Source organism: Elephantulus edwardii, unplaced genomic scaffold (assembly GCF_000299155.1).
Source record: "Elephantulus edwardii isolate Elephantulus edwardi_28Jun2011 unplaced genomic scaffold, EleEdw1.0 scaffold00269, whole genome shotgun sequence".
Lineage (NCBI taxonomy): Eukaryota > Metazoa > Chordata > Mammalia > Macroscelidea > Macroscelididae > Elephantulus > Elephantulus edwardii.
The window spans coordinates 2,905,815-2,929,493 of record NW_006400019.1 but is presented as its reverse complement, the minus strand read 5'-3'; the positions used below and the strand labels follow the sequence as shown (position 1 = coordinate 2,929,493).

General features: G+C 41.1%; 1 protein-coding gene across 1 annotated transcript in view; it reads right to left on the bottom strand.

Moving 5' to 3' along the window:
- BRCC3 (BRCA1/BRCA2-containing complex, subunit 3) overlaps positions 1-23,679 on the bottom strand; it is an 81,621-nt gene that overhangs the window by 56,018 nt on the left and 1,924 nt on the right. The window contains exons 2-10 of the mRNA XM_006900002.1: positions 23,210-23,323; positions 22,813-23,119; positions 22,652-22,775; positions 22,224-22,240; positions 21,781-21,835; positions 19,069-19,188; positions 18,306-18,393; positions 9,882-9,970; positions 9,039-9,094 (exon numbers count right to left, since the gene is read on the bottom strand). Coding sequence (XP_006900064.1) covers positions 9,039-9,094; positions 9,882-9,970; positions 18,306-18,393; positions 19,069-19,188; positions 21,781-21,835; positions 22,224-22,240; positions 22,652-22,775; positions 22,813-23,119; positions 23,210-23,323 — 970 coding nt within the window. The remainder of the gene's footprint in view (positions 1-9,038; positions 9,095-9,881; positions 9,971-18,305; positions 18,394-19,068; positions 19,189-21,780; positions 21,836-22,223; positions 22,241-22,651; positions 22,776-22,812; positions 23,120-23,209; positions 23,324-23,679) is intronic.

Sequence of the window (23,679 nt, the reverse complement as noted above, 5' to 3'; positions counted from 1 at the left end):
TATATATATATAATCAAGCTTCAACTTGCAATATAAGGACAGTACGTAAATATTATAAAAATACTGAATGAAGGAGAGCTCTGGTGGCCTAGTGGCAAGGAACTGCAACTACAATCCCAGAGGTGCACGGTTCGAACCCACCAGATGCTCTGCCGGGGAAGGAGGGACAATCTCCTCCTATATCAGTCAGATCTGATTTGACGGTACACTCACACACACAAAAATAATTTAAAAAATTATAAAAAATATACTGAATGACACAGAAAATTTCAAAAGAAGATAGAAGGAATACACAGAGTCACTGTACTGAAAGTAACTAGTTGACATGGAATCACTTCAAGAGGCAGCATATGATCAAGAACCAAGGTAATGAAGGAAAGAGGCCAAGCTTCATCGAAGGCATTGGTAAAAAATAAGGCGTTAGGAATTGGTGGGATATCAGTTAAGGTGTTTGAGCAAACAGATGTAGCTCTGGACTTGTTCGCTAATCTTTGAAAAGAAATTTGGACTGGTCATCATATTAGAAGAGATCCATGTTTGTATATGTTCTCAAAAAGGACTCGAATAGAATGTCAAAATTGTCAAACAATATCATTATATCACATCCAAATAAAATCTTGCTGAAGATTATTCTAAAAGAGCTGGAGCAGTACATCCACAGGGGATGGCCAGAAATTCAAGCTGGTTTCAGAAAAGGTCGTGGAATGGGGGATATTAATGCTGATGTCAGGTGGCTCTTGGCTGAAAGCAGAGAATAGGAGAAAGATGTTCTGTTTTATTATGTAAAGGCATCCAAATTGAGAAAGAATGAGAATTCCAGAACACGCAATTGTGCTCATGCAAAACCTCTAAATAAGATCAAGAGACAGCTGTCCTAACAGAATAAGGGAACACTGCATAGTTTAAAATCATGAAAGGTGTGTATCAAAGATTTATCTTTTCTTCATACCAGTTCAAATTTTATGTAGAGTAAATAATTCAAGAAGCTGGACTATATGAAGAGGAATGTAGCATCAGGATTGGAGGAAGACTTATCAACAACCTGTGTTAAGCAGATGACACAGCCTTCCTTGTAGAAAGTGAAGAAGTTTTGAAGCATTTACTATAGAAAATCAATATGGAGTACACTTCAAAATGAAGAAACAAAAATTCTCTCAAGTAGATTGGTAAGTAGCATAACAATAAATGCAGAAATATTAAAGCGGTAAAGGATTTCACTACACTTGGATCCAATATCAATATGCACGGTAACAGCAATCAAGAAACCAAAGGACACATTTTCTGCCAAGGACCTCTTGAAAGTGCTAAAGAGCAATGATGCCATTTTATTAATTAAGGTGTATATAACCCAAGGTGTATTTTCAATTGCTTCATGGGCTTGTTAGACAATCAAAAAGGATGACCAAAGAATTGATTCCACTGAATTGTAGTGTTTGACATCATACGGGGAAAGGTGGCAGGTCAGAAAAAGAGAAGACCTTCAACAAGATGGATTGGCCCACTGACTGTAACAATAGGCTTAATCCCAGGTGTGATTGTGAGAATGGTGCCAGTTTCTGTTGTACTTAGGCTGGCTCTGAGTTGGAGTTGATGGCACCCAATAACAACATCCTGCCTTAATCATCATCTATTAGATCAGGATTGATCATATCAGACCATAAAACCTGGGGATAACGATATCATATAACTGCCACACTGTCTCAATATGTCAATGCCAAACCAATCATGGCCAAGTTGACACACAATCTCAGCCATCACATCTGATATACCTTTTAACACCTATACATTTGTAGCATGCTTACAGTTATATTTGAAATGAGATTTTGTTAAAACACATATAATTTTTAATACATTATCTCTGTTATTATAATATTGATCTTCTAATTGTAGAGTTTAGAGTGTTGGCATGCAGTTCTCTTGTAACCTGGGAGGAAAGTTTAAAGAAACTACAGCCAATGATAGAGAAACTCACAACTTCATGGACAGTGCTTGTTTTCAATGCCAGGAGTGAGTTGGGAAGGAAAGCACAATAACCAGAAAACTGGAAGATGGGAAATCAGTGGTGGAGAGAGCTGTGAACATCACCTGGACTCAGACCTATGAAAATGTAGAATAAAAATTCCATCTTTACTTGGAAAGGAATTAGGTGTGAGAATGAACAAGCTCAGTTCAATGAGCAGATCTCCATACTGCTGCTGCTTTTTGGGTTTTTTTTTCTCACTACTATGTTCAATTATTTCTGATACAATCGTTGTAACTGGACACAGTAGTGAGAGAAAAAAACAAAGTGTTTAAGTAGGATCATCCCTTTGGTTAGTTAATAAAAATATTTGTGCTTAAAAAAAAAAGAAAAAAATCAAGAAGTGGTACACTGGAAAATCTGCTGTCAAGGACCTCTCCAAAGTGCTAAAGAGCAAGGAAATCAGTTTAAAAACCAAGGTGCACCTGATCCAAGCCATGGAGTTTCCAGTTGTTTCCTCTTCATCTCAAGGATAGACAATGAAAAAGGAGGACAGAAGAACTGATTCTTTGAGTTGTAGTGTTGGAGAAGAGTACTGAATGTCTCATACACTCCCAAAAGAACACAAATACATCTTGAAGCAAGTACAACCAAAAGCAAGGCTAGTAAAGCTGTCACATACTTCAGGTATATTTTGTGGAGGGGCCAGTCTTTGAAAAAAGACATCATGCTGGGCAAAGTGGAGGGCCCTAGAAAGACTGTGTCAACAATGCCCCTGTGACTGTAACAACGGACCTGGGCAAATCAGAGACTGTACTGATGGGGCAGGATGGGGCCAGGTTCAGGTCTGTTGTTCAGTGCGACTGTGAGTCATGAGTTGTGGTCCACTCAAGGCTACATACCATCACCAACCACCAACAACTTGTATCATTCCTTACGGTTGATCTAAGGTTTCAAAGTCTATAATTAGGATTTCATAGTCAATGCATAGAAGCCTTACTGAATCTTGATAAGTTCCATTACACTCTCATCTTAAATTTTACATCTACAAATATTGAAATAGTATCAGACATTATATACTGCTTTCAAATGCCTTTGGCCTCCATGTTTTCAGATAAGAAAGGGGTTAATCTTTTTGAAGATCCCTTGTACATGATGGGTCACTTCAATCTCCTGCCTTCAAGCCTCTCTGTATTTGACTTTTGACAGATTAATTATAATGTATCTTAGTGTGGATCTTTTTGACCTTATCCAAATGTGGGTTCATTAAACTTCTTGGATGTGTATATTCATGTGTTATCAAATTTAGGAAGTTTCCATCCATTTATTGTTATTTTTTACCCGCAGGGACCCTTTGAACAACAGGAGACTGTCATCCTTAATCATTGTCCAGTAATTGTAAAGACCAAGGACTGGAAGACCATGGACTGGATCAGGTGCACCTTAGTCTCTAGACTGACATTGTTGCTTTTCAGCACTCTGGAAAGGTCCTGGACAGCAGATTTTCCTAATGCATTTAGTCTTTTGATTTCCTGACTGCTGGTGCAAAAAGTGTTAGTTGTGTAGCTGAGCAAGCTGTAATTGTTATAACAACCTCTATCTCTTCTCCATCTATTATGGGGCTGCTAGTGACCTAGTGGTGAGAATCTTCATCTTCTTGATACTGAGCTTCAATCCATATTGTAGACTATAGTCCTTGACCTTCTGAAGCAAGCGCTTCAGGTTCTCCTCAGTTTCAGCAAGCAAGGTTGTATCATCTGCATAATGCAGGTTGTTGATGAGTCTTCCTCCAATCCTGATGCCACATTCCTCCTGCTTCCCAAATGATCTGTTCTGCATATAGATTGAAAAGGTATGGAGACAGGATGCATCCCTGATGCATTCCTTTCCTGATTTTTTTCCCTCCACTTTTTAAAAAAATTTTTTTAAAAAATAATTTTAATGAGCATTTACAGAGATTTTGGATTTCCATTCATTCATTGCTGCACTTCTCTCCTCGCCCAGCCCTCCCCCCACCCCAGTTCACTCCTCTCTTTCAAAAGTAAAAGAAACACTCCTTCCCTGGTACACAATTCCCCCGCACCCCTCCCACCGCCAAGTACATTCCACTATTCAACCTTAATTGTGGACTCTTGTGATAGCCATAATACCCTAACATACATTGCTTTTAAATTATTCACTCCCTCATCTGTTTCAGTGCAGTATACACAATTTATCCAGTTTTTCTCAGTCTTACCCCAACCCTGATATCAATCCCATTTTACCCTTTCCTGATTTTTAACCATGCAGTTTCCCTGTTCTGTTCTGAAGACTGCTTCCTGGTCCAAATATAGGTTTCACATAAACACAATATTCTGGGATTCCCATTCTCCTCAGGGTTAGCCATGATTTATTGTGATCCAGTCAGTCAAATGCCTTTGCATAGTCAATGAAACACAGATATTCATTTTTCTGGTACTCTTTGCTTTTGGCCAAGATCCATCTGACATTGGGAATAATGTCTCTAGTGCCACGGTCTCTTCTAAACCCAGCCTGTATTTCTGGTAGTTCTCTCTCAATGTACTCTTCCAGTCCTTTTGTGGATAATCTTCAGCAGGATTTTGCTTGCATGTGATATTAGTGATATTGCTCAATAATTTCCACACTCTGTCAGGTCACCCTTTTTTATGGAATGGGAATAAATATGGATTTCTTCCAGTTAGTTAGCCAGGCAGTGTCCCTCCAGATTTCTTGGCACAATCTGGTGAGCACACCAGGGCAGCATCTGTTTGTCATAATATGTCAATTGGTATGCCAGCAAATCCTGGGGCCTTTTTTGGCAAGTCCTTCAGAGCATCCTGAACGTCCTCCTGCATCACCATTGCCTCCTGATCTTATGTTGTTTCCTGAAATGCTTCTGTGTCACCCAATTCCTTTTGGTACAGTGACTCTGTATACTCCTTCCATTTTCTTTTAATACTTCCTGGATCTTTCAATATTATCTTTGGACTACGTAATATCAACTGACCCATCTTAAATTTGTGGATTGTTTCTTCTGCCTGAAATATGCTGTTGAGCTTCACTAGCAAAATTTTCCATTTCCATTATTGTTCACTTCAGCAGTTCTCTTTGGTTTCTTTTTATAATTTCTCTATTGGTAACGAGAGCTCTAGTGATACAGGGAGTTGTACTGCTAACTTAAAAGGTGGTGCATCTCTTCCCACACGCTCCACTATCATTGTTATATGATGGTAAGTCAGAATTTACTCCTAGTGGACCCTCCAGCAGGTTCTCAGAGGCTAGAAATCACACGGGAGGAGACCGTTCATTTTCTACCTCTAGTGCTGCTGGTAGACCCCAACCATGTGCCTTTGGTTGAAGTTGTACTTATAAGCCATCAGAGCTTCCTTACAATTTACAGTCTCTGAAAGCCCTAAGAAGGGTCAGGTATGAGCCAGTTCCAACTTGACAGCAATGAAGTTTGAATACCTTTGATGGTATTCTCTATTTGATAGATACCGTGCTTCTGGTCTCTTTGAGTTCTTTGTTCAGTAAAGGATATTACTAAGTTTTTCGTCTATTAAATCCAGCATTTGGGCATTCTCATGGACACCTGGCTTTAATTTTTTTTTTTCACTTAAGAGCTATTCTTTTTCTTTAACGCTTTAAAATATTATTGGAAACTAGGTATTTTAGATATTCTGAACTAGCAACTCTGGAAATAAGAATCTTTCTCTTTTCCAGGGATGTTTTTTTTTCTAAATTTTATTTCATTTGTTGATGTTGTTGAAAACACATACAGCAAACCATACACCATTCTACACATACAGCGCAGTGGCACTGATGATGGTCAAGCTGTGCAACTATGCCCACCCTCCTTCTCCTAACATAATGCTCAATCAAGGCAGACATACTTTACTAGTTAAACAATTGTTGGCAGCATCAGGATGGATGGTGAAGAGATTGAGATTGTGCACAGCTTTAGTTTGCTTGGCTCCACAGTCAACAGTCTTGGCACCAGCAGCCAGGAAATTAAAAGGTGCATTGCCATGGGAAAGTCTGCTGTTAGGGACCTCTCCAAAGTGCTGAAGAGCAATGGTGTCTCTCTGGAGACTAAGGTGCGTCTGATACAGGCCATGGTCTTTGCAATCACTTGTTATGCATCAGAGAGTTGGATAATGACCAAGGAGAATAGAAGGAGAATTGATGCCTTTGAGCTGTGGTGCTGGAGAAGAGTATTGAGAATACCATGGACTGCTAGGAAAACAAACAGATTCGTCCTGGAAAGGGTTAAACCGGGTGGCTCCTTGGAGGCAAGGTTTCTGAGGCTCTGTCTAACATACTTTGGGCATGTTGTGAGGAGAGACCGGTCTTTAGAGAGGGACATCATGCTTGGGAGGGTGGAAGGACAGCGCAGGAGGGGAAGGCCCTCTATGAGGTGGATTGATTCAGTGGCTGGGATAATCAGGATGGGAGTGTCAGAGACAGTGCGATTGGCACAGGACAGAGTGGAGTTTAGGGCTGTTGTACATAGGGTCGGTATGAGTCGCAAGCGACTTGACTGCACATAACAACAACAACAATTGTAAGGGAGCCCTGGTGGCCTAGTGGCAAGAAGATGCACTGCAATCCTGAAAGCACATGGTTTGAGGCCATCAGCTGCTCCAAGGGAGGAGTCCCACTTATTTACTGCCTCTGAAGACCCACCAGAGGTTCAGTTATGGGTTGAACCCAACTCAGTGGCATGTAACAACAACAACAAGAAACATGTACCATAATAAATTTACAATATAAAAGACTAGAAAGAAGCCCTTAAAGCCTTTCAGACAGATCATCTAGAAGGCTGGGCTGTATGAGGAGGAATGTGGTATCAGGATTGAAGAAAGACTCATCAACAACCTACATTATGCAAATGACACAACATTTCTTCCTGAAAGTGAGGAGGACCTGAAGCGTTTGCTGCATAAGATCAAGGACTATAGTCTTCAATATGGATTGAAGCTCAACATTAAGAAAACAAAGATTCTTACCACTGGCCCAATTGGCAGCGCCATGATAGACGGAGAGGAGATAGAGGTTGTTAACAGCTTTAGTTTGCTTGGCCCCACAATTAACACTCTTGGTACTAGCAGCCAGGAAATCAAGAGATGAATTGCATTGGGAAAGTTGGCTATCTGGGACCTCTCTAGAGTACTGAAGAACAATAACGTCTGTCTAGAGACTAAGGTTCGCCTGATCCAGACCATAGTCTTCGCAATTGCTTGCTATGCATCAGAGAGCTGGACTGTGCCTAGGGATGATAGAAAGAGAACTGATGCTTTTGAGCTGTGGTGTTGGAGAAGAATACTGAATATATCACGGACTGCCAAGAGAACAAATAGGTTTGTCCTCGAAAGGGTGAAGCCAGTCTGCTCCTTGGAGGCAAGGATTCTGAAGCTTCGTCTGACATACTTTGAACATATTACAAGGATGGCTCAGTTCTTGGAGCGGGACATCATGCTTGGAAGGGTGGAGAGACAGAGACAGAGAGGAAGATCCTCAATGAGATGGACTGATTCAGTGACTAGGGTAATAAGGGTAGGTTTGTCAGAGATAGTAAAGTTGGCACAGGATAGAGGTTTCAAGGCTGTTGAATATAGGATCACTATGAGTTGCAAGCAACTTGACAGCACATCATAACAATAACAACAAGAAAGACTCAGACTTACAAAATATTTTTCATCAGTAACACTAGTTAGTTAAAAAAGTATCAAATAATGTCATTAAAGATCTGAGTAAGATACCTTCTAGCAATGCTCCATCAATTAATAATGACATATTTTCAGATAAATGTAGACTTCAGAAGCTTATCCCAAATGTACACCTTAAACCTGCATGATGGTCTTTTCCAGAAGAACAAGAGTAAACCAAGAAAGATGCTAAGTCGTTGCTGTGTGCTGTGGAGCTGGAACAGACTTAAAGCGGATACTCCAGAAGGTTTCCAGAGGGAGTCAATCATACAGGAGGAGACTTCCCATCTTTCCCCCTAAGAACCCCTGGTGGAGTCGAACAGTGCAACCCCTTCCCACCAAAAAACCGATCAGAAAACCGATCTTGTTCAGTATAAACTATGAAGGCTTCTGGTCAACTACAAATAACAGTATGGACTCAAAGATGATGCCTGTTGTTAACAGAATAATAAAAGGGTAAACTTTATTAAAGATTAACAAAGTAACCAACAAAAGAAAGTAACATAATTATTGGGGGAAATGGAGATAGAGTAGATAAGTTAAATTCTGGTTTTTAAAAACAAGATAACTTAATGAGAAAATGGTAAAATAAGAAACAGTATCATAAGTATATTCTATAGAGATTTTTAAGAAACATCTAAAGAACTAAAAATTAAATTAGGAGAAAGAAGTGAGATTATTGAAGTCTTGCTGTATCCCTGTTTTTTAACAAGGTACCACTTTTACATTCTATCCTTTAAAGTTAGGAAAAAAAAAGAAACAATTAAGTCTTCTGACCCTTTCCTCCACAAACCCAGTCCCTTTCTAGAGTATCTCAATATGTTTAGTTACAATTATTCTATGCAGTTACAAGCAAACACGCTAGTGTTAGTATGTATCTAGTCCTCTTTCATGTCTGTTTACATGAATGGTACCATCTGAGCACTTGTTACCTTGTCTTTCTGCTTTAACTATGTAAGTCAGACATATTTTTATTTTGCCAGAAAAGATACAAGTTATTTTTTAATGGCTGTATCCTCACTGTCTACCATGGTGGCTGGCAGATAGATAGTAGGTACTCAATAGAATTTTGCTCAGTTGTTCTTTTACAATTCACCAGAGAAAAGAATAGGAGAAGTACAATAAAGGAAAACAAGAAACCTCCTAGGACCCAATGTCCAAGATCATGCCTCTGGAAATGCTATGAACTTTGATAAATGTCGATGGTTGGAGGGGGGCTTCAGGCCTTTTGTTCATAGGTGCTGACTCGAAGGCAATCAACAACAACAACAATGTCCAAGCTACTCACAGAGTAGACTACATAGTTCTTAGTGCCTAATCGTGAGGGAAATTAGCCCACCAATCTGTACACACTTTTTTGTCATACTTACTCTGAGCTCTTTTGGGCCTGTATAGATTGGAAGCAAGTGTACAGCACCCGGCCAGTCTAGCAAGAAAAAATAAGAGGCAATGTCACAGAAAACAGAAATAATACTGAGAAACTTGGCAAATTAATAGACTCCAGCCTAAGACTTATAAGCCAACTCTGGAAGCATATAGGGGAAAATAAAAAAAAGATTGCGAAGGAGAAATATGTTGGAAATCTATTTCTACAGGAAAGGCTATCTATCTAGTTAACATGACTTACCTGATACAACTAAACATTTGAACATATAATAGCAGCCAATCTCCTATTTCTACTGTTTCCTCATCCACAAAGTGGGGATAATATTTATAAAGTTACTGTCAAGGTCAGAGAATATGTACATAAAACACTTTAGGGAGCTCTGGTGGTCTAGTAGGTAAGGTGTTGCACTGCCAACCCAAACTAGTGGGGTTCCAACCCACAAGCTGCTCCACAGGAGACAATTCTGCTCCATTTAGTTTACTGACCTTATCTGTGTGAAAATAAAGCGAATCATCTTCAAATTGAGATGCTTCTGAGAATTAGGAAATGCTAACTAAATAGGCCACTGGGATTAAAGAGTAGAAGGGAGACTGGTGAAGGCAACCTATGGCGGGTGCCACTTAGCTCTCTCTAACCCTGTTGTCTGCAACCACACCAACCTACTTAGAATCTTTGTCAGAAAAGCCCTTCTCCAAGACTTACAGCCTTCTTCTGGTCACAAATCAAATGCTGCCTCCTCATAAAAACCTTCCTTGGCTACGCTATTGAAACAGCAAAGAGATTCCGCCACCTCCCATGTAAGTATATAAATGAATAAATAAAATACCTTTGTGTTTTTATCTTCTATGAAACAGGAAAAAATCAGTCCCACAAAGCCTTGATCCATCATCTGGTACATGGCTTGTGTGCGAACATCTGCAAATTAAAAAAAATAAAAAAATAAACCTCTCCAGTCAAAAAACTACCTCAGAAACTTAAAGATTTAAAATAATGGCATAAAATCTTATCTGGATTCAGATTCTAAAGAAGCAGGGATATGACTGTCAGAGCACAAGCATTTCACTGAGTCAGGGAACTTCTAACACACTATATAGTCACTCATGTATTATACTTATTACATCTTCCTTTCACTATATGCTAATAAAAGGACATATAGTTTCATTGGTCCCATGGAAGCAGTGAGTTAGTTCATGAATTGTGTTCCCTGTTACTGTTTTGTGCTGTTCATTCAGAAACAACCCACAGCGGACCCTCCCGTGGGTTTTCAGAGGCAGGAAGTGGCAAGAGAGATGGCCCATCTTTTTTCCCCACAGAGCAGCTAGTGGATTCAAACTATGTACTTTTGGGTTGGCACTGCAACTCCTTATCACTAAACCATCAGAGATAAATCTTGCTAGAAATCTGAAACACTTCCTAGATATGCATGGTAATAGGAAGAGGATGATAGTACAGTGACAGGTATTATATGTGTCCCATATATGCAAGAAAGACAAGCCCAACTTGAGGAGCATCCCACAGTCAAAAATGCCTACCCATAAAGGGGAAAAAAAGAAAAAAAGAACTGCCTCCCACCTCATCTTTACAAATTTTCATAAGTTTGAAAGTTTACTGGACTAGTAATTTTCAGTTAATTTTTTTATTTACTAGTAAATCTTTAAGTCTTTATTCTCTATTATATGGTCAAAAAAAAGTCTTGACATTTTAAAAATTATGATGCAAATAATTTTATTTTTTAAAATTTTTATTAATTTTAATGAACATTTACAGAGATTTTGGATTTTCATTCATTTACTGTTACACTTTTCTCCATGCCCAGCCCTCCCCCCCCAGTTTGCTCCTTTGAAAAGTCTATGTGCAACAATGAATGAATGGAAACCCAAAGTCTCTGCAAATTTTTACTGAAATTAATAATAAATTTAAATTAAAAAAAAATTTAAGTTAGAGTAAGGAAGGCAATGGATTTATAACTGCTCATGCTAATAACACTATATCATGGCATGGAGGAGGAATAGTGGAACTGTATTCACATTTACAACATTCCTCTTACCAAAACCATTTATGGAAAATAGGAACTGCATTGGAACATGCATCTCTGGACTGGAAATGATCATATTGATATTTTTAGCCTTAAACTTAAGTGTATTGTTCAAAATTATTTGTTATATATTTGTTTAAATTTGCCCTCTCTTCAGAACTGGGATCTAGAGGGAAGAGAAAAGACCAGAGTGGCCAAAATTATTGGGGCAGCTATTGCTGGCAGTTTAGGGCCTGTGTCAGGAAAAGGAAGTCTTACTCATAAACAATGTCACCTAAAGGTAATAAAGGGGTTCAGAATTGCTTCCACCATGGAAAGCTGGGCCACTTCAGTAGACAGTGTCACAGACGAGAGCCACAGATAGGCAAGGGAGTAGAGAGGAAGCTCCCACTCACTTGCTTTAAGTGTGGATCTGAAGGACACTTGGCCAAGGGTGGCCCACATCAGGTCCTCATGGCTGATTCGACTGACAGGCCCCAGCTCCCAGCTGGAAACAAAGAAGGACACTTCAACAATTTAGATCCTCCCAGAAGAGCCATAGGTGAGCATTAACATTACTGGTGAGTATATTCATTTTCTCCTGGACACAAGAGCCTAATATTTGGTCCTAAAAGCCTTCTGAGGTCCCAACTCTTCTATTTCTTAGTTGTTGGAATTGATGCAAAACCTCATAAGCAGTTCCTTACTTCACCTCTGCCTTGCATGCGGACTTCAGAGCTATAAAACAATCCAGTGGTAGATGGAATTTGGTGCAGGACTTAAGAACAATAAATGACATAGTTGAGCCTCTACATCTTGTGGTTCCTAACCTTTATACCATAATAGACAAAGTGTTAGTCAACAGCCTTTTAAGAACTACATTCCCTCTCTAACTTGATTTGTGCCATTGTTAGAACCTCTACTTAGAATATTATTGCTTTTAATTTTTGAGTCATGTACTTTTACCTTGTTAGTTAAATTTGTGTCTTCTAGGCTGCAACAGTTCCATGATGCATCTTCAAGGATATGAACATGTATGGCTAAGCACAACTGATAACAGTACATCTAAATTCCAAAATCAATCTCCACAATAGTCTACATGTTTCCTATTGCCAAAGGGGACATTTAGAGTAGTGAGAGATCTTCACCTTGAAACCTACAGTGTCCCTTTTCAGCAAGAAGTAGCTAAGAGAATACACCGTCCCCTTTTCCTTATGAATCAGGATGAAATCTCTCTCAGGAAGGAGTGATAGGGAATGGCAAAGGACAAACTGAAAAAGGAGATTAATCAGAACTGGTTTCGACAAGCACTGTGGCAATGGGACAATTAAAACAGACTTGCAAGGGGGGAAAATTAAATTTGCTTGCAAAAAAAGGGGGTGGACTAATTTTCTTTATATTTATGAAAACAGACCCTTTATTTAGATTTCCAGCTCTGGAATTCCAGTTGTAACATTTATTAGCTACATGATTGTGGGTAACTTAGTCCATTTCTGCCTCAATGTCCTCTCTCATTAGAAAGCCTAACTTAGAAAGTTGCTGAGAAGATTAAATTAGAAAATGGATGAGGAGGCCTTAATCTGATGTGTGGTATTTAGCAAATGTCTATTAAATATTTACTATTGGGGGAAAAGATTCTTTCATTGGTATACAATCCCCCCGCACCCCTCCCGCCACCCTGAGTACACGCCACTATGCAAACTTAATTTTGGACTCATGATACCATTAATACCTAATATCGCTTTTAAATTGTTCTCTCCTAAATCTGTTTCAATGCAGTATACATAATTTATCTAGTTCTCAGTCTTACTCAACCCTGGTATCAGTCCCATCCTACAACAGTGGCACCATGCAATATTTTTCCTTTTGTGACTGAGAAATTTCACTCAGCACAATGTCCTCCAGGGTCACCCATTTTGAATAATATTGCATGAGTTCCTTGTTTTACAATTCAGCATAGTATTCCATTGTGTGAATATACCACAGCTTCTCTATCCATTTCTTTGCTGATGGGCACTTAGGTTGTTTCCAACTCGCTGCTATAGTGAACAAAGCCGAGATAAACATGGGTGTGCATATATCTGCTTGGATGTCAGTTATGGTCTCTTTGGGATATATTCCCAGTAGTGGAATGGCTGGGTCAAACGGTATCTCTACTTGCAACTTTTTGAGAAAGCACCATACCGCCTCCCACAGTGGTTGCCACCATTTTACACTCCCACCAACAGTGAATAAGAGTTCCAGTTTCTCCACAACCTTGCCAGCATTTGTTGCTTGCTGTTCTGTCAAATTTTGCTATTCTGACTGGGGTGAGATGATATCTCATAGTTGTTTTAATTTAAATCTCTCTTAGAACTAGGGAATTTGAACATTTCTTCATGTGCTTGTTAGCCATCTGAATGTCGTCTTTGATGAAGTGTCTGTTCATATCCTGTGCCCAATTTTCGATTGGATTATTTACCTTTATCTTGTTGTGGTGCTCAAGTATTTTATAAATTCTAGATATAAGTCCGTTATCTGACATGTCATTACCAAATAGTTTTTCCCAGTCTGTGGCTTCCCTTTTTACTCTGTTGGAGAAGTTTTTGGATGTGCATAAGGATTTGAGTCTTAGAAGGTCCCATTCATCTATGTTGTTTTCTTCTGGCTGTAGATTTTTCAGGATACTTGGAAGACTGTTTATGTTGTGGATTAGGACTACTAGAGTTCTTCCAAGCTTTTCTTTAATGAAGTTTCCCGTCCTTGGTTTTAGTCCCAGATCCATGATCCACCTTGAGTTGGTTTTTGTCTATGAAGTAAGGTGTGGATCTTGCTTGAGTCTTCTGCAGATAATTTTCTAATTTTGCCAACACGATTTGTTAAAAATGCTGTCATTTCCCCACTTAACTGAGTTCATCTCTTTGTCAAAAATCAGTTGACCATAGGTAGATTTGAAGGTTCTAAATTTTATTTCATTCATCTATGTCTGTCATTGTACCAGTACTATGCTGTTTTAACCACCACGGCAGTGTAGTAGAATTTTAAATCAGGGAGTGAGATGCCTCCTACCTTTTTTCTATTTTTAAGGAGTGCTTTGCTTATTCGAGGCTTCTTTCCATTCCAAATGAAACTGGAGATTACCTTTTCCATCTTATTGAAGAATGGGATTGGTATTTGTATTGGGATTGCTTTGAACATGTAAATTGCCTTTGGTAGTATTGCCACTTTAACAATATTGAGTCTTCCTATCCATGAGCAAATGGATATTCTTCCAATTCTCCAGGTCTCTTTTCATTTCTTGCAGTAATGTTTTGTAATTTCCTTTGGATAGATCCTTTGTGTTTCTAGTTAGATTTACTCCTAAGTATTTAATCTCGTGATTCACTATTGTGAAGGGTATTGTTTTTCTTAGTTCAGGCTCTGTATTCTCTTTGTCACTGTAGAGGAATCCAACTGATTTTTGTATGTTGATCTTATATCCTGATACTTTGCTGAATTGGACAACTATGACCAATAGTCTTCTTGCTCAGACTTTAGGGTTTTCTAGGTATGTTGTTGTTATGTGCCATCGAGTCGCTTTCGACTCATAGTGACCCTATGTACAACAGCCCTAAACCCTGCTCTATCCTGTGCCTATCGCACTGCCTCTGACACACCCTTCCCAGTTACCCCAGTCACTGAATCAATCCACCTCAGAGAGGGTCTTCCCCTCCTGCACTATCTGTCCCTCTACTCTACCCAGCATGATGTCCCTCTCTAAAGACCTGTCTCTCCTTACAACATGTCCAAAGTATGTCAGGCAAAGCCCCAGAATCCTTGCCTCCAAGGAACAGCCTGGTTTAACCCTCTCCAGGATGAATCTGTTTTCTTGGCACTCCATGGTACATTCAGTACTCTTCTCCAGCACCACAGCTCAAAGGCATCAATTCTCCTTCTATCCTCCCTAGGCATTGTCCAACTCTCTGATGCATAACAAGTGATTGCAAAGACCATAGCCTGTATCAGACACACCTTAGAGAGATCTGGAGGGATCTTTAACAGCAGACTCTCTCATAGCAATACGTTTTTTAATTTCCTGGCTACTGGTGCCAAGACTGCTGATCGTGGAGCCAAGCAAATTAAATTTGTTAACAATCTCAATCTCTTCACCATCCATCCTGATGCTACCAATTCATCCAGTTGTGAGAATTTTGTCCTCTTGACACTGAGCCTCAATCCATATTGAAGGCTGCAGTCCTTGACCCTCTGCAGCAAGCTATCAGATTATCTGCATAGAGAGATAATTTTACCTCTTTGCCAATTTGAATACCTTTTATTTCCTTCTCTTGTCTTATTGCTATCACGAAGGCTTCCAAAACAATATAAGAGAGGTGAGAGTGGGCATCCTTGCCTAGTTCCTGTTCTTAAAGGGAATTCCTTTAACCTCTCTCCAATGAGAACAATGTTGGCTCTAGGGTTTGCATAAATATTTTTTACTATGTTGAAGAAATTCCCCTCTAATCGTATTTTGTTGAGTGTTTTAATCAGGAAAGGGTGTTGTATTTTGTCAAAGGCCTTTTCTTCATCAATTGAGAGGATCATACAGTTCTTGTTCTTTACTTTGTGAATATGATGAATTACATGAATTGGTTTTCCGATGTTGAACCATCCTTGCATACCTGTTATCAATCCCACTTGGCCATGATGAATTATTTCTTTGCTGTCTTGTTGGATTCTATTGACCAAGATTTTATTCAGGATTTTTGCATCTATGTTCATAAGACACATTGGCCTATAGTTTTCTATTTTGGTTGTGTCATTTCCTGGCTTTGGTATCAAGGATATGTTTGCTTCTTAGAATAAATCTGGGAGAATTCCATCTTTCTCTATTTCCTGAAATAGTTTATGTAGAATTGGTGACAGTTCGTCTCTGAATGTTTGATAAAATTCACTTGTAAAACCATCTGGTCCAGGGATATTTTTGTTCGGAAATTGAAAAAAAAAAAAAGGAAGTTACCTTTCAATTTCTTCTCTTATAATGGGTCTATTCAGATGTTCAGTTTCAGTTTGTGTTAGTTTAGGTAGGTTGTGCATTTCTAAATATTTGTCCATTGCCTCTAGGTTTGCAAATAATTACTTTTAAAATACAGCAAAATAAATCAAAATAAGGAAACTAGCTTTGGTATAACAAAGTCATAGCCTGTTTAATGGAAAAGAAAAAGAGAATATTCATTTCTAAGAACAATAAATTCAAACCTAGAGTTGCTATAATAAAGGATGCCTTAGGCAGAATATTAAATATTCCAGGAGGTATTAAAAGAAGATGGAAGGAATATACTGAGTCATTGTATCAAAAGGAATTGGCAGATATACAGAAGAATTTAATGAAATAGCATTTGAGCAAGAGCCTATGGTGATGAAGGATTAAGTTCAAGCTGCTTTGAAGGAAATAGCAAAAAATAAGACCCCAGGAATAGATAATATACCAATTGAAGTATTTCAGATAACAGATGCTGCCCTGGATGTGCTCACCAAGTTGTGCCAAGAAATCTGGAGAACAAGCACTTGGCCAACTGACTGGAAGAGATCTATATTTGTTCCCATTCGAAAGAAGGGTGACCCAACAGAGTGTGGAAACTATAGAACAGTATCATTGATTTCACATGCAAGCAAGATTCTACTGAAGATCATCCAAAAACAACTGGAACAGCACATCAGCAGAGAACTGCCAGAAGTCCAGGCTGGGTTTAGAAGGGGTCGTGGTACTAGAGATATTGTAGCTGATGTTAGATGGATCTTAGCTGAAGGCAGGGAATACCAGAAGAATGTGTATCTGTGTGTCATTGACTATGCAAAGACGTTTGACTGTGTGGATCATAACAAACTGTGGCTGACTCTGAGAAGAATAGGAATCCCAGAACATTTAATCGTGCTAATCAGAAACCTATTCTTGAACCAAGAGGCAGTCGTCAGAACAGAGCAGGGTAACACTGCATGGTTCAAAATTGGGAAGGGTGTACGCCAGGGATGTGTCCTATCTCCATACATTTTCAACCTGTATGCAGAGCAGATTATCCGAGAGGGTGGGCTTTATGAGGAGAAGTGTGGCGTCAGGATTGGTGGAAGATCTATTAACAATCTGCGCTATGCAGATGACACAACCCTCCTTGCTGAAACTGAGGAGGACATGCAGCACTTGCTGCAGAGGGTCAAGGAGTGCAGCCTTCAGTATGGTCTGAAGCTCAATGTCGAGAAGACAAAGATTCTCACCACTGGATGAATTGGTAGCATCAGGATGGATGGTGAAGAGATTGAGATTCTTCATAGCTTCAGTTTGCTCGGCTCCACGGTCAACAGTCTTTGCACCAGCAGCCAGGAAATCAAAAAACGTATTGTGATGGCAACGTCTGCTGTTAGGGACCTCTCTAAAGTACTCAAGAGTAACGGTGTCTCTCTGGAGACTAAGGTGCACCTGATACAGCCCATGGTCTTTGCAGTCACTTGTTATGCGTCAGAGAGTTGGACAATGCCTAGGGAGTATAGAAGGAAAACTGATGCCTTTGAGCTGTGGTGCTGGAGAAGAGTATTGAATGTACCCTGGACTGCCAAGAAAACAAACAGATTCATCCTGGAGAGGGTTAAACCAGGCTACTCCTTGGAGGTAAGGATTCTGGGGCTTTGTCTGACATACTTTGGACATGTAAGGAGAGACAGGTCCTTAGAGAGGGACATCATGCTTGGTAGGGTGGAGGGACAGCACAAGAGGGGAAGACCCTCTATGAGGTGGATTGATTCAATGACTGGGGTAACTGGGAGGGGTGTGTCAGAGGCAGTGCGATTGGCACAGGATAGAGCAGGGTTTAGTGCTGTTGTACATAGGGTCGCTATGAGTCGCAAACGACTCGACAGCACATAACAACAACAAGAACAACAATAAACATTGTAGTCCTCTGATATTTACCAGACTGTGCTGTTGTTGTGTACCACAGAGTTAGAACTGTCTCATAGCTGACCCTCTTCATGAGGAGACTGTCCATCATCCTTCTCTTGGAGAGCTGCTGAGGGCCTCGAACTGTGTGCCTTCAAGACTGCAGTGCAGCTTCTTGCCACTAGGCCACCACTGAAATCCCAAAGTCACATGGTTCAAATCTACCAGCTGCTCTGCGGGAGCAGGATGTGCAGTCTCCTCCTGTGTGATTAACTGCCTCTGAAAACCCAGTGGAGGGTCAGCTATTCGTTGGCTCCAACTCTAAGGTACACAACAACAACAATACTTACCAACATGTGAAGGCCAAACAGTTATATGAGGATGGGAGTGATACCAGCCCACAACTCTCATGGGGCGACCTGTGATTTCAGCCAACCTGTGTGTCTGTCAAGGGATTTTTCAAATGAGAGCTCAAAATATGCCATGCTCAATAGAGGCTCAAGAAGCACCTGGAGAATTAAATTCATTATGATTTATTATGATTTATGGGTTAATGTCAATGTCAAGACTATAAATATCTCCCCACTGACTGGAAACAGACATCATGATAGATGGTGAGAAGACTGAAATTGTGAATGATTTCATCTTACTTGGACCCATAATCAACTCCCTTGGTACCAGCAGTCAGGAAATTAGGAGATGTATTGCACTGGGCAAGTGTACCATCAGGGACCTCTCTAAATCACTGAGAAGCTATGATGTCAGTTGGTAGCTAAAGTGCACCCGATTCAGGCCATGGTCTTGTCACAGCTGTTCAGAATGCATCTGAAAGTTGGACAGTTACTAAAGATGGGAGAAGAATTGACACCTTTGAGTTGTGGTGTTGGAGCAGAGCACCAAAGCGCTCATGTACTGCCACGAAAGCTAACAGATAGGTATGTTGTGGAGAAAGTGCAGCCAGTGTGCTCTTTGTAGGCAAGGATGACAGAGCTTCATCTGTCATACCCTGGACATATGGTTAGGAGATGTTAATCCTTGGAAAAGGACATCATGTTTGGTAAGACCTAGAAGCCCCAAAAGATGCAACAGTCTCTTAGAGACCACCAAGGATATCTCTGCCTCTGTTGAAGCTGCAGACAGCTGCTCTGGAGAAATTTCTACCCGATCCTTCCTTTTGTCAGAACGCCGCAAAATGATGACAGAATGAATGTGAATAATTTTCACAGAGTCAACCTAGAAAGAAATGTGCAGAAAAAACATAATATTACATTGACATATAAATTTAGAAGTGCATGTCATTACTTTAGCAGGCCAAATATTACACCTTAGAAAACTGACATTTTTCTGATGAATTATTTTAATAAGACATCCAACCTCAATTTATATCCACATTTTAGAAAACACACACACACACACACACACACAGACACTCTTAGCTCAAGGAAGGCTTTGTTAAATGATCAACTAATACAACTATGAACAAAGGAATATGAGTCAGAGACTCTGCCTTTAAAGTACTATAGTCTAGTCTAGTTTTGCAAGAAGTAACTAACTGGTAAGTAAACATAGGAATTGTGAGGAACTGAGAAAAAAAATCTTCATAGAGATTAGCTATTTCCGGATTGCAAGAGAGAAAGAGACAAAATTAGCTAATGAGGCACCTTGTAGGTATCAGAGGTAAAGAAGCCTGAGTAAAATTTTTGGAAGAGAAGCTGATGTATTGGTTTGGAATACATGCCTTAGAGTTGTATGGCCAAGAAAGCCAGGTTGATGGAGCGAGATTACTGGATGAAGTAGACTGCAGAGATTGTGGAAAGAGACTGTAGACCTATCAGGAAGATGAACCCAACATTTGGGGAGCTTATGAACCATGAAGAGGAAATTGTCAAGATGAATTTTAAGTTTCAAACTTAGGTTGGGAACTAGGGTCTGGAAGGAGGAAAGGTGAGCTCTTTTCAGATAAATTGAGAGGCAATAGTGTGTGGTGATTTTCAGCAGCAGAGATCAAAAGCTAGATTTAAAGGTCAGGGAGAACAGAGGAACCCAAACCAGAACAACAGAATGGGGCTATTTTCTAGGGAAAATGTGTTGGCATTGCCAACTGTTGTTGCAAGGAAGCTGCACTGTCCAATGTGTGGCCAATGTAAAATACACACTGGGTTGCCCAGATTTAATACCCGAAAGAAAAACAAGAGAAAACATCTCAACATTTCTTAATATTGAATGTTGTTGTTATGTGCCATCGAGTTGCCTGTGACTCATAGCAACCCTATGTACATCAGCTCTAAACCCAGCTCTATCCTGTGCCAATTTTATTGTCTCCAACACGCCTATCCTCATTGCCCCAGTGACAGAATCAATCCATCTCATTGAGGGTCTTCCTGATAGATGTTGATAAAACTCTTACTCATTCTTTTAACTCCACTGATCTGAAAATGGAATTAATAATCTTCCCCCTTTCTTTCAGAAAACGATGTTAGTTCAAGCACACTTTTATGCTAAAGGGACAGAGGCAGGCAACAAGAAAAGTTTGAAGAGCAAGGTCTCGGAGGTTGTGGGGGGAAAGAGACAAAGTGGTTAAAGCTGAGAAGTAAACAGGTTCTTGTCCTACAGTTCTGCTTTGTTTTTAACTCATTGCTTTTATGCATTGTTAATTTTCCCCTTCATATTTATGCCAGACAGGGAAAGGCTGAGAGTTTGATCTTACATGGCTGTTCACAACTGTTAAGACAAGGTCTGTATGTATCATGTACATTTTACTTTATGGAATTACTGTTGATGTAGTGCTTTCACCCATGCCATCTGCCCACAGACATCTGCTATCCTAGTGATTCCTATAGCTTTCCCCCCTCCTTTATTGGGGGCACCCCTCTCTCTCTTCTTTAGTGATATTGTGCTGTCCATCCTATTTAGGTATAGGCTTTTCCCTTCATCTAAGTTAGTTTATGTCTAATTACTGATTTTCCCTCCCCTTCCCATCCTGTTCCTGGTAACTACCAAAGACACTTGCTTTCTGTGTTCCAACTTTTATAGCATCTCTTTTTTTAAATTTTTTTTTCTTTTTGTGTGTGTGTACCATCAAATCAGATCTGACTGGTACAGGAGGAGATTGATTGTCCCTCCTTCCCCGGCAGAGCATCTGGTGGATTCGAACCGTTCGCCTCTGGGATTGTAGTTGCAGCTCCTTGCCACTAGGCCACCAGAGCTCCCCTGCATCTCTATGTGGCTTCTATCACTTTTCCTCATCTACTTGTTGGAAATTAGGGAAAACCATTTTCACAAAAGCACAGATCCTCAACACACTGGAAAAGAAAAAGACTAGTTCTCTAAGACAACCGGGAGTTCAACAATTTGAAAACACCAGATGTTCTGCATTAGAAAGATGGAGAGCACCTGCTTGTAAATATTTACAAGATTGGAAGTGACTTGATGGCACTGGGCTTTTATAAAACAATTATAGAATGTCGGCTAGAATCAGGAAGCCAGAAACGATAGGAGAGGAGGAAATGCAAGGTGGTGCTAATACTGAATATTCTTAGACATTAAATAGTCTTGTCTGTAGTGAATAATATGTTGGGCTGGTAAGCAAGGGGTTAGTAGTCTGAGTACATCAGTGGTTCTGTGGGAGTCAGATGGGCAGCGTCCTCTCACACAAGAGAAAGATGGAGATTTGGGTATGTGCTACAAAGAACAGAGAATTCAGTTCTTTCCTAAAGAGTAGGTTCAACATCAGATTTCATTAGCAACAAAAGCCCACTCAGCTCCATCATAAGAAAGACTCCCCCAAAATAGAGTTTCCACTATGTGAAATCGGAGCACACATACCTTTTCAACAACTGGTCGTAATTCATTTGCAGCATATGTGACCTTAGACTCACTCCTATTGGGGATAAATTAGAAAAAATAGGGGTGGAAGTGGGATTTGGAATAAAGGTGGATTAAACAACATTCACAGTTCTTGTCATGAAGCCTTAGCAGTGGAAACTGAGGCCTCAGCACTTCCATCATAGGAGTCAGCCCTGGGTGCTGAGGTGAGCGGGCCATGTACATGCTGTGCAGTGTAAGGGCCGAGCAAAATGTATTCACGTCAAGCTTCCAAGCCAGGGGAGTAGGCAATTTAGCTGGAGAGACATAGCAAAAGGCTTGCAAGGCAAAGTGTGTAAGTGGGGGATTTCCTCAAAATAAGGCAGTGCATGATTATGGAAACGACATAATAGTTCTAACAATAATGGGAAGCAGAAGATGGGAATAAATAACAAAAGTCTTACCTTGTGTCATCATTTAACTAGAGTGGGAAAGAGAAGAAAACATTATTGACCACATTATGCTTCTTTGATGTACACAGACACGGACTCTTTAAATCTGAGGTTCTGGGCTTGGGCTTGCTAACGCGGGAGGCTGGAGGAATTCTTACTACAGAAGATGAATTAAGCATGCTGTCATGTGCCTTGGCCTCAGCAACAAAGCAACAGGAACTTTCTTTCCTCCTGAAAGCCTTTTGCAAAAGCTAAGGGCTTCAAGCGGAACACCCGGGTCCCTGGGGGCTGGCGCCCAGCGAGGCTACGCCAAGCGACCTGAGCGTCGCCGGCCGGGCATCAACATGGTCTGGCCACGGGACTGTGCCCTAGGCCCGGGCTGGGGGGCCTCTGCAGCCCTGGCAACTGCCCGCAGCTGGGCTGGTCCGGTGCCGACTCACCTCCCCGATGCACAGCCCCATCACTTCCTCCTTCTCGGTGCTCAGAGCATGGTTGAGGCACACCAGGAAGGCGTCGGACTCTAGATGAACGGCCTGCACCACCTGCACCGCCATCTTGGCCGGCCTTGTTCACATCCGCCAGGGCCTCACTCTCGCCTGGCCAACCGCGGCCCGCATGGCGGGCGGCTCCGGGGGGCGGGCCTGGGGCGGGGCGTGCGCGGAGAGGCGGGGCCTCCTGGGCCTTGGGCCGCAGCGGGCTTGGGCCGGGCGTGGCGTGCTGGCGGGCGGGGGCGGCGCCCTGTTGTCGCGGCAGGACGGGTGTGTCGGCGGCGCGGACGGCGGCCGAGCGGGTGATCGCCTCCATCCGCGTCGGGAAGGCTGGCACCATCTTGCCGGCTGCGGAGGAGCCTGCGCGGCCTACACGCTCGGCGGACTGCCCGTGGAGGCGGGGCCGCTGCTCGCCGGCCTCTAGAGCCCGGGGACGAGCTTTTGAAAGTCGGTCGTTAAACAGTTAAGGTTTTCTTTTATTTGGTTTCATTTCTAAGTCACAGCCGCGACCTCGGTCAAACTTCCGGACCGCTTCGCTGTCCCGACCTCCGCTCGTGACTTGGATGCCCTTTAGCGGGTCCCGGGCTGTGGGCCGGGGGTAGGGAGCCTGGAGTGCGGGCCGAGCTGCTTAGAAGCGGAGTAATTAGCTGGAGAAAGGATCTCTTCATGTGAGTAACCTTTAGCAGAAACACAGTGATAATACTGTATCTGGCAAAGTATCACTTTTAAAATGAGTTTCTGCGACTTTCTCCAGAGGACCGAATGTCTCTTTCTTTCCCTGGGATGTGGAACAAAGCTGGGGGACTTCTACTTGTACTCGAAATCAAATTGTCGCTTCAAACGTTCAGAGGACAGGCGGCCTTAAGATAATAGGCATGGTAAAATAAATGATGTCTAAAAGTGACTTTAAGATATTCCAAACGTGCTATTCATGAAAGGACAGCCCCCTTCCAATTTAACGCCCGATTTTAACAATTAAA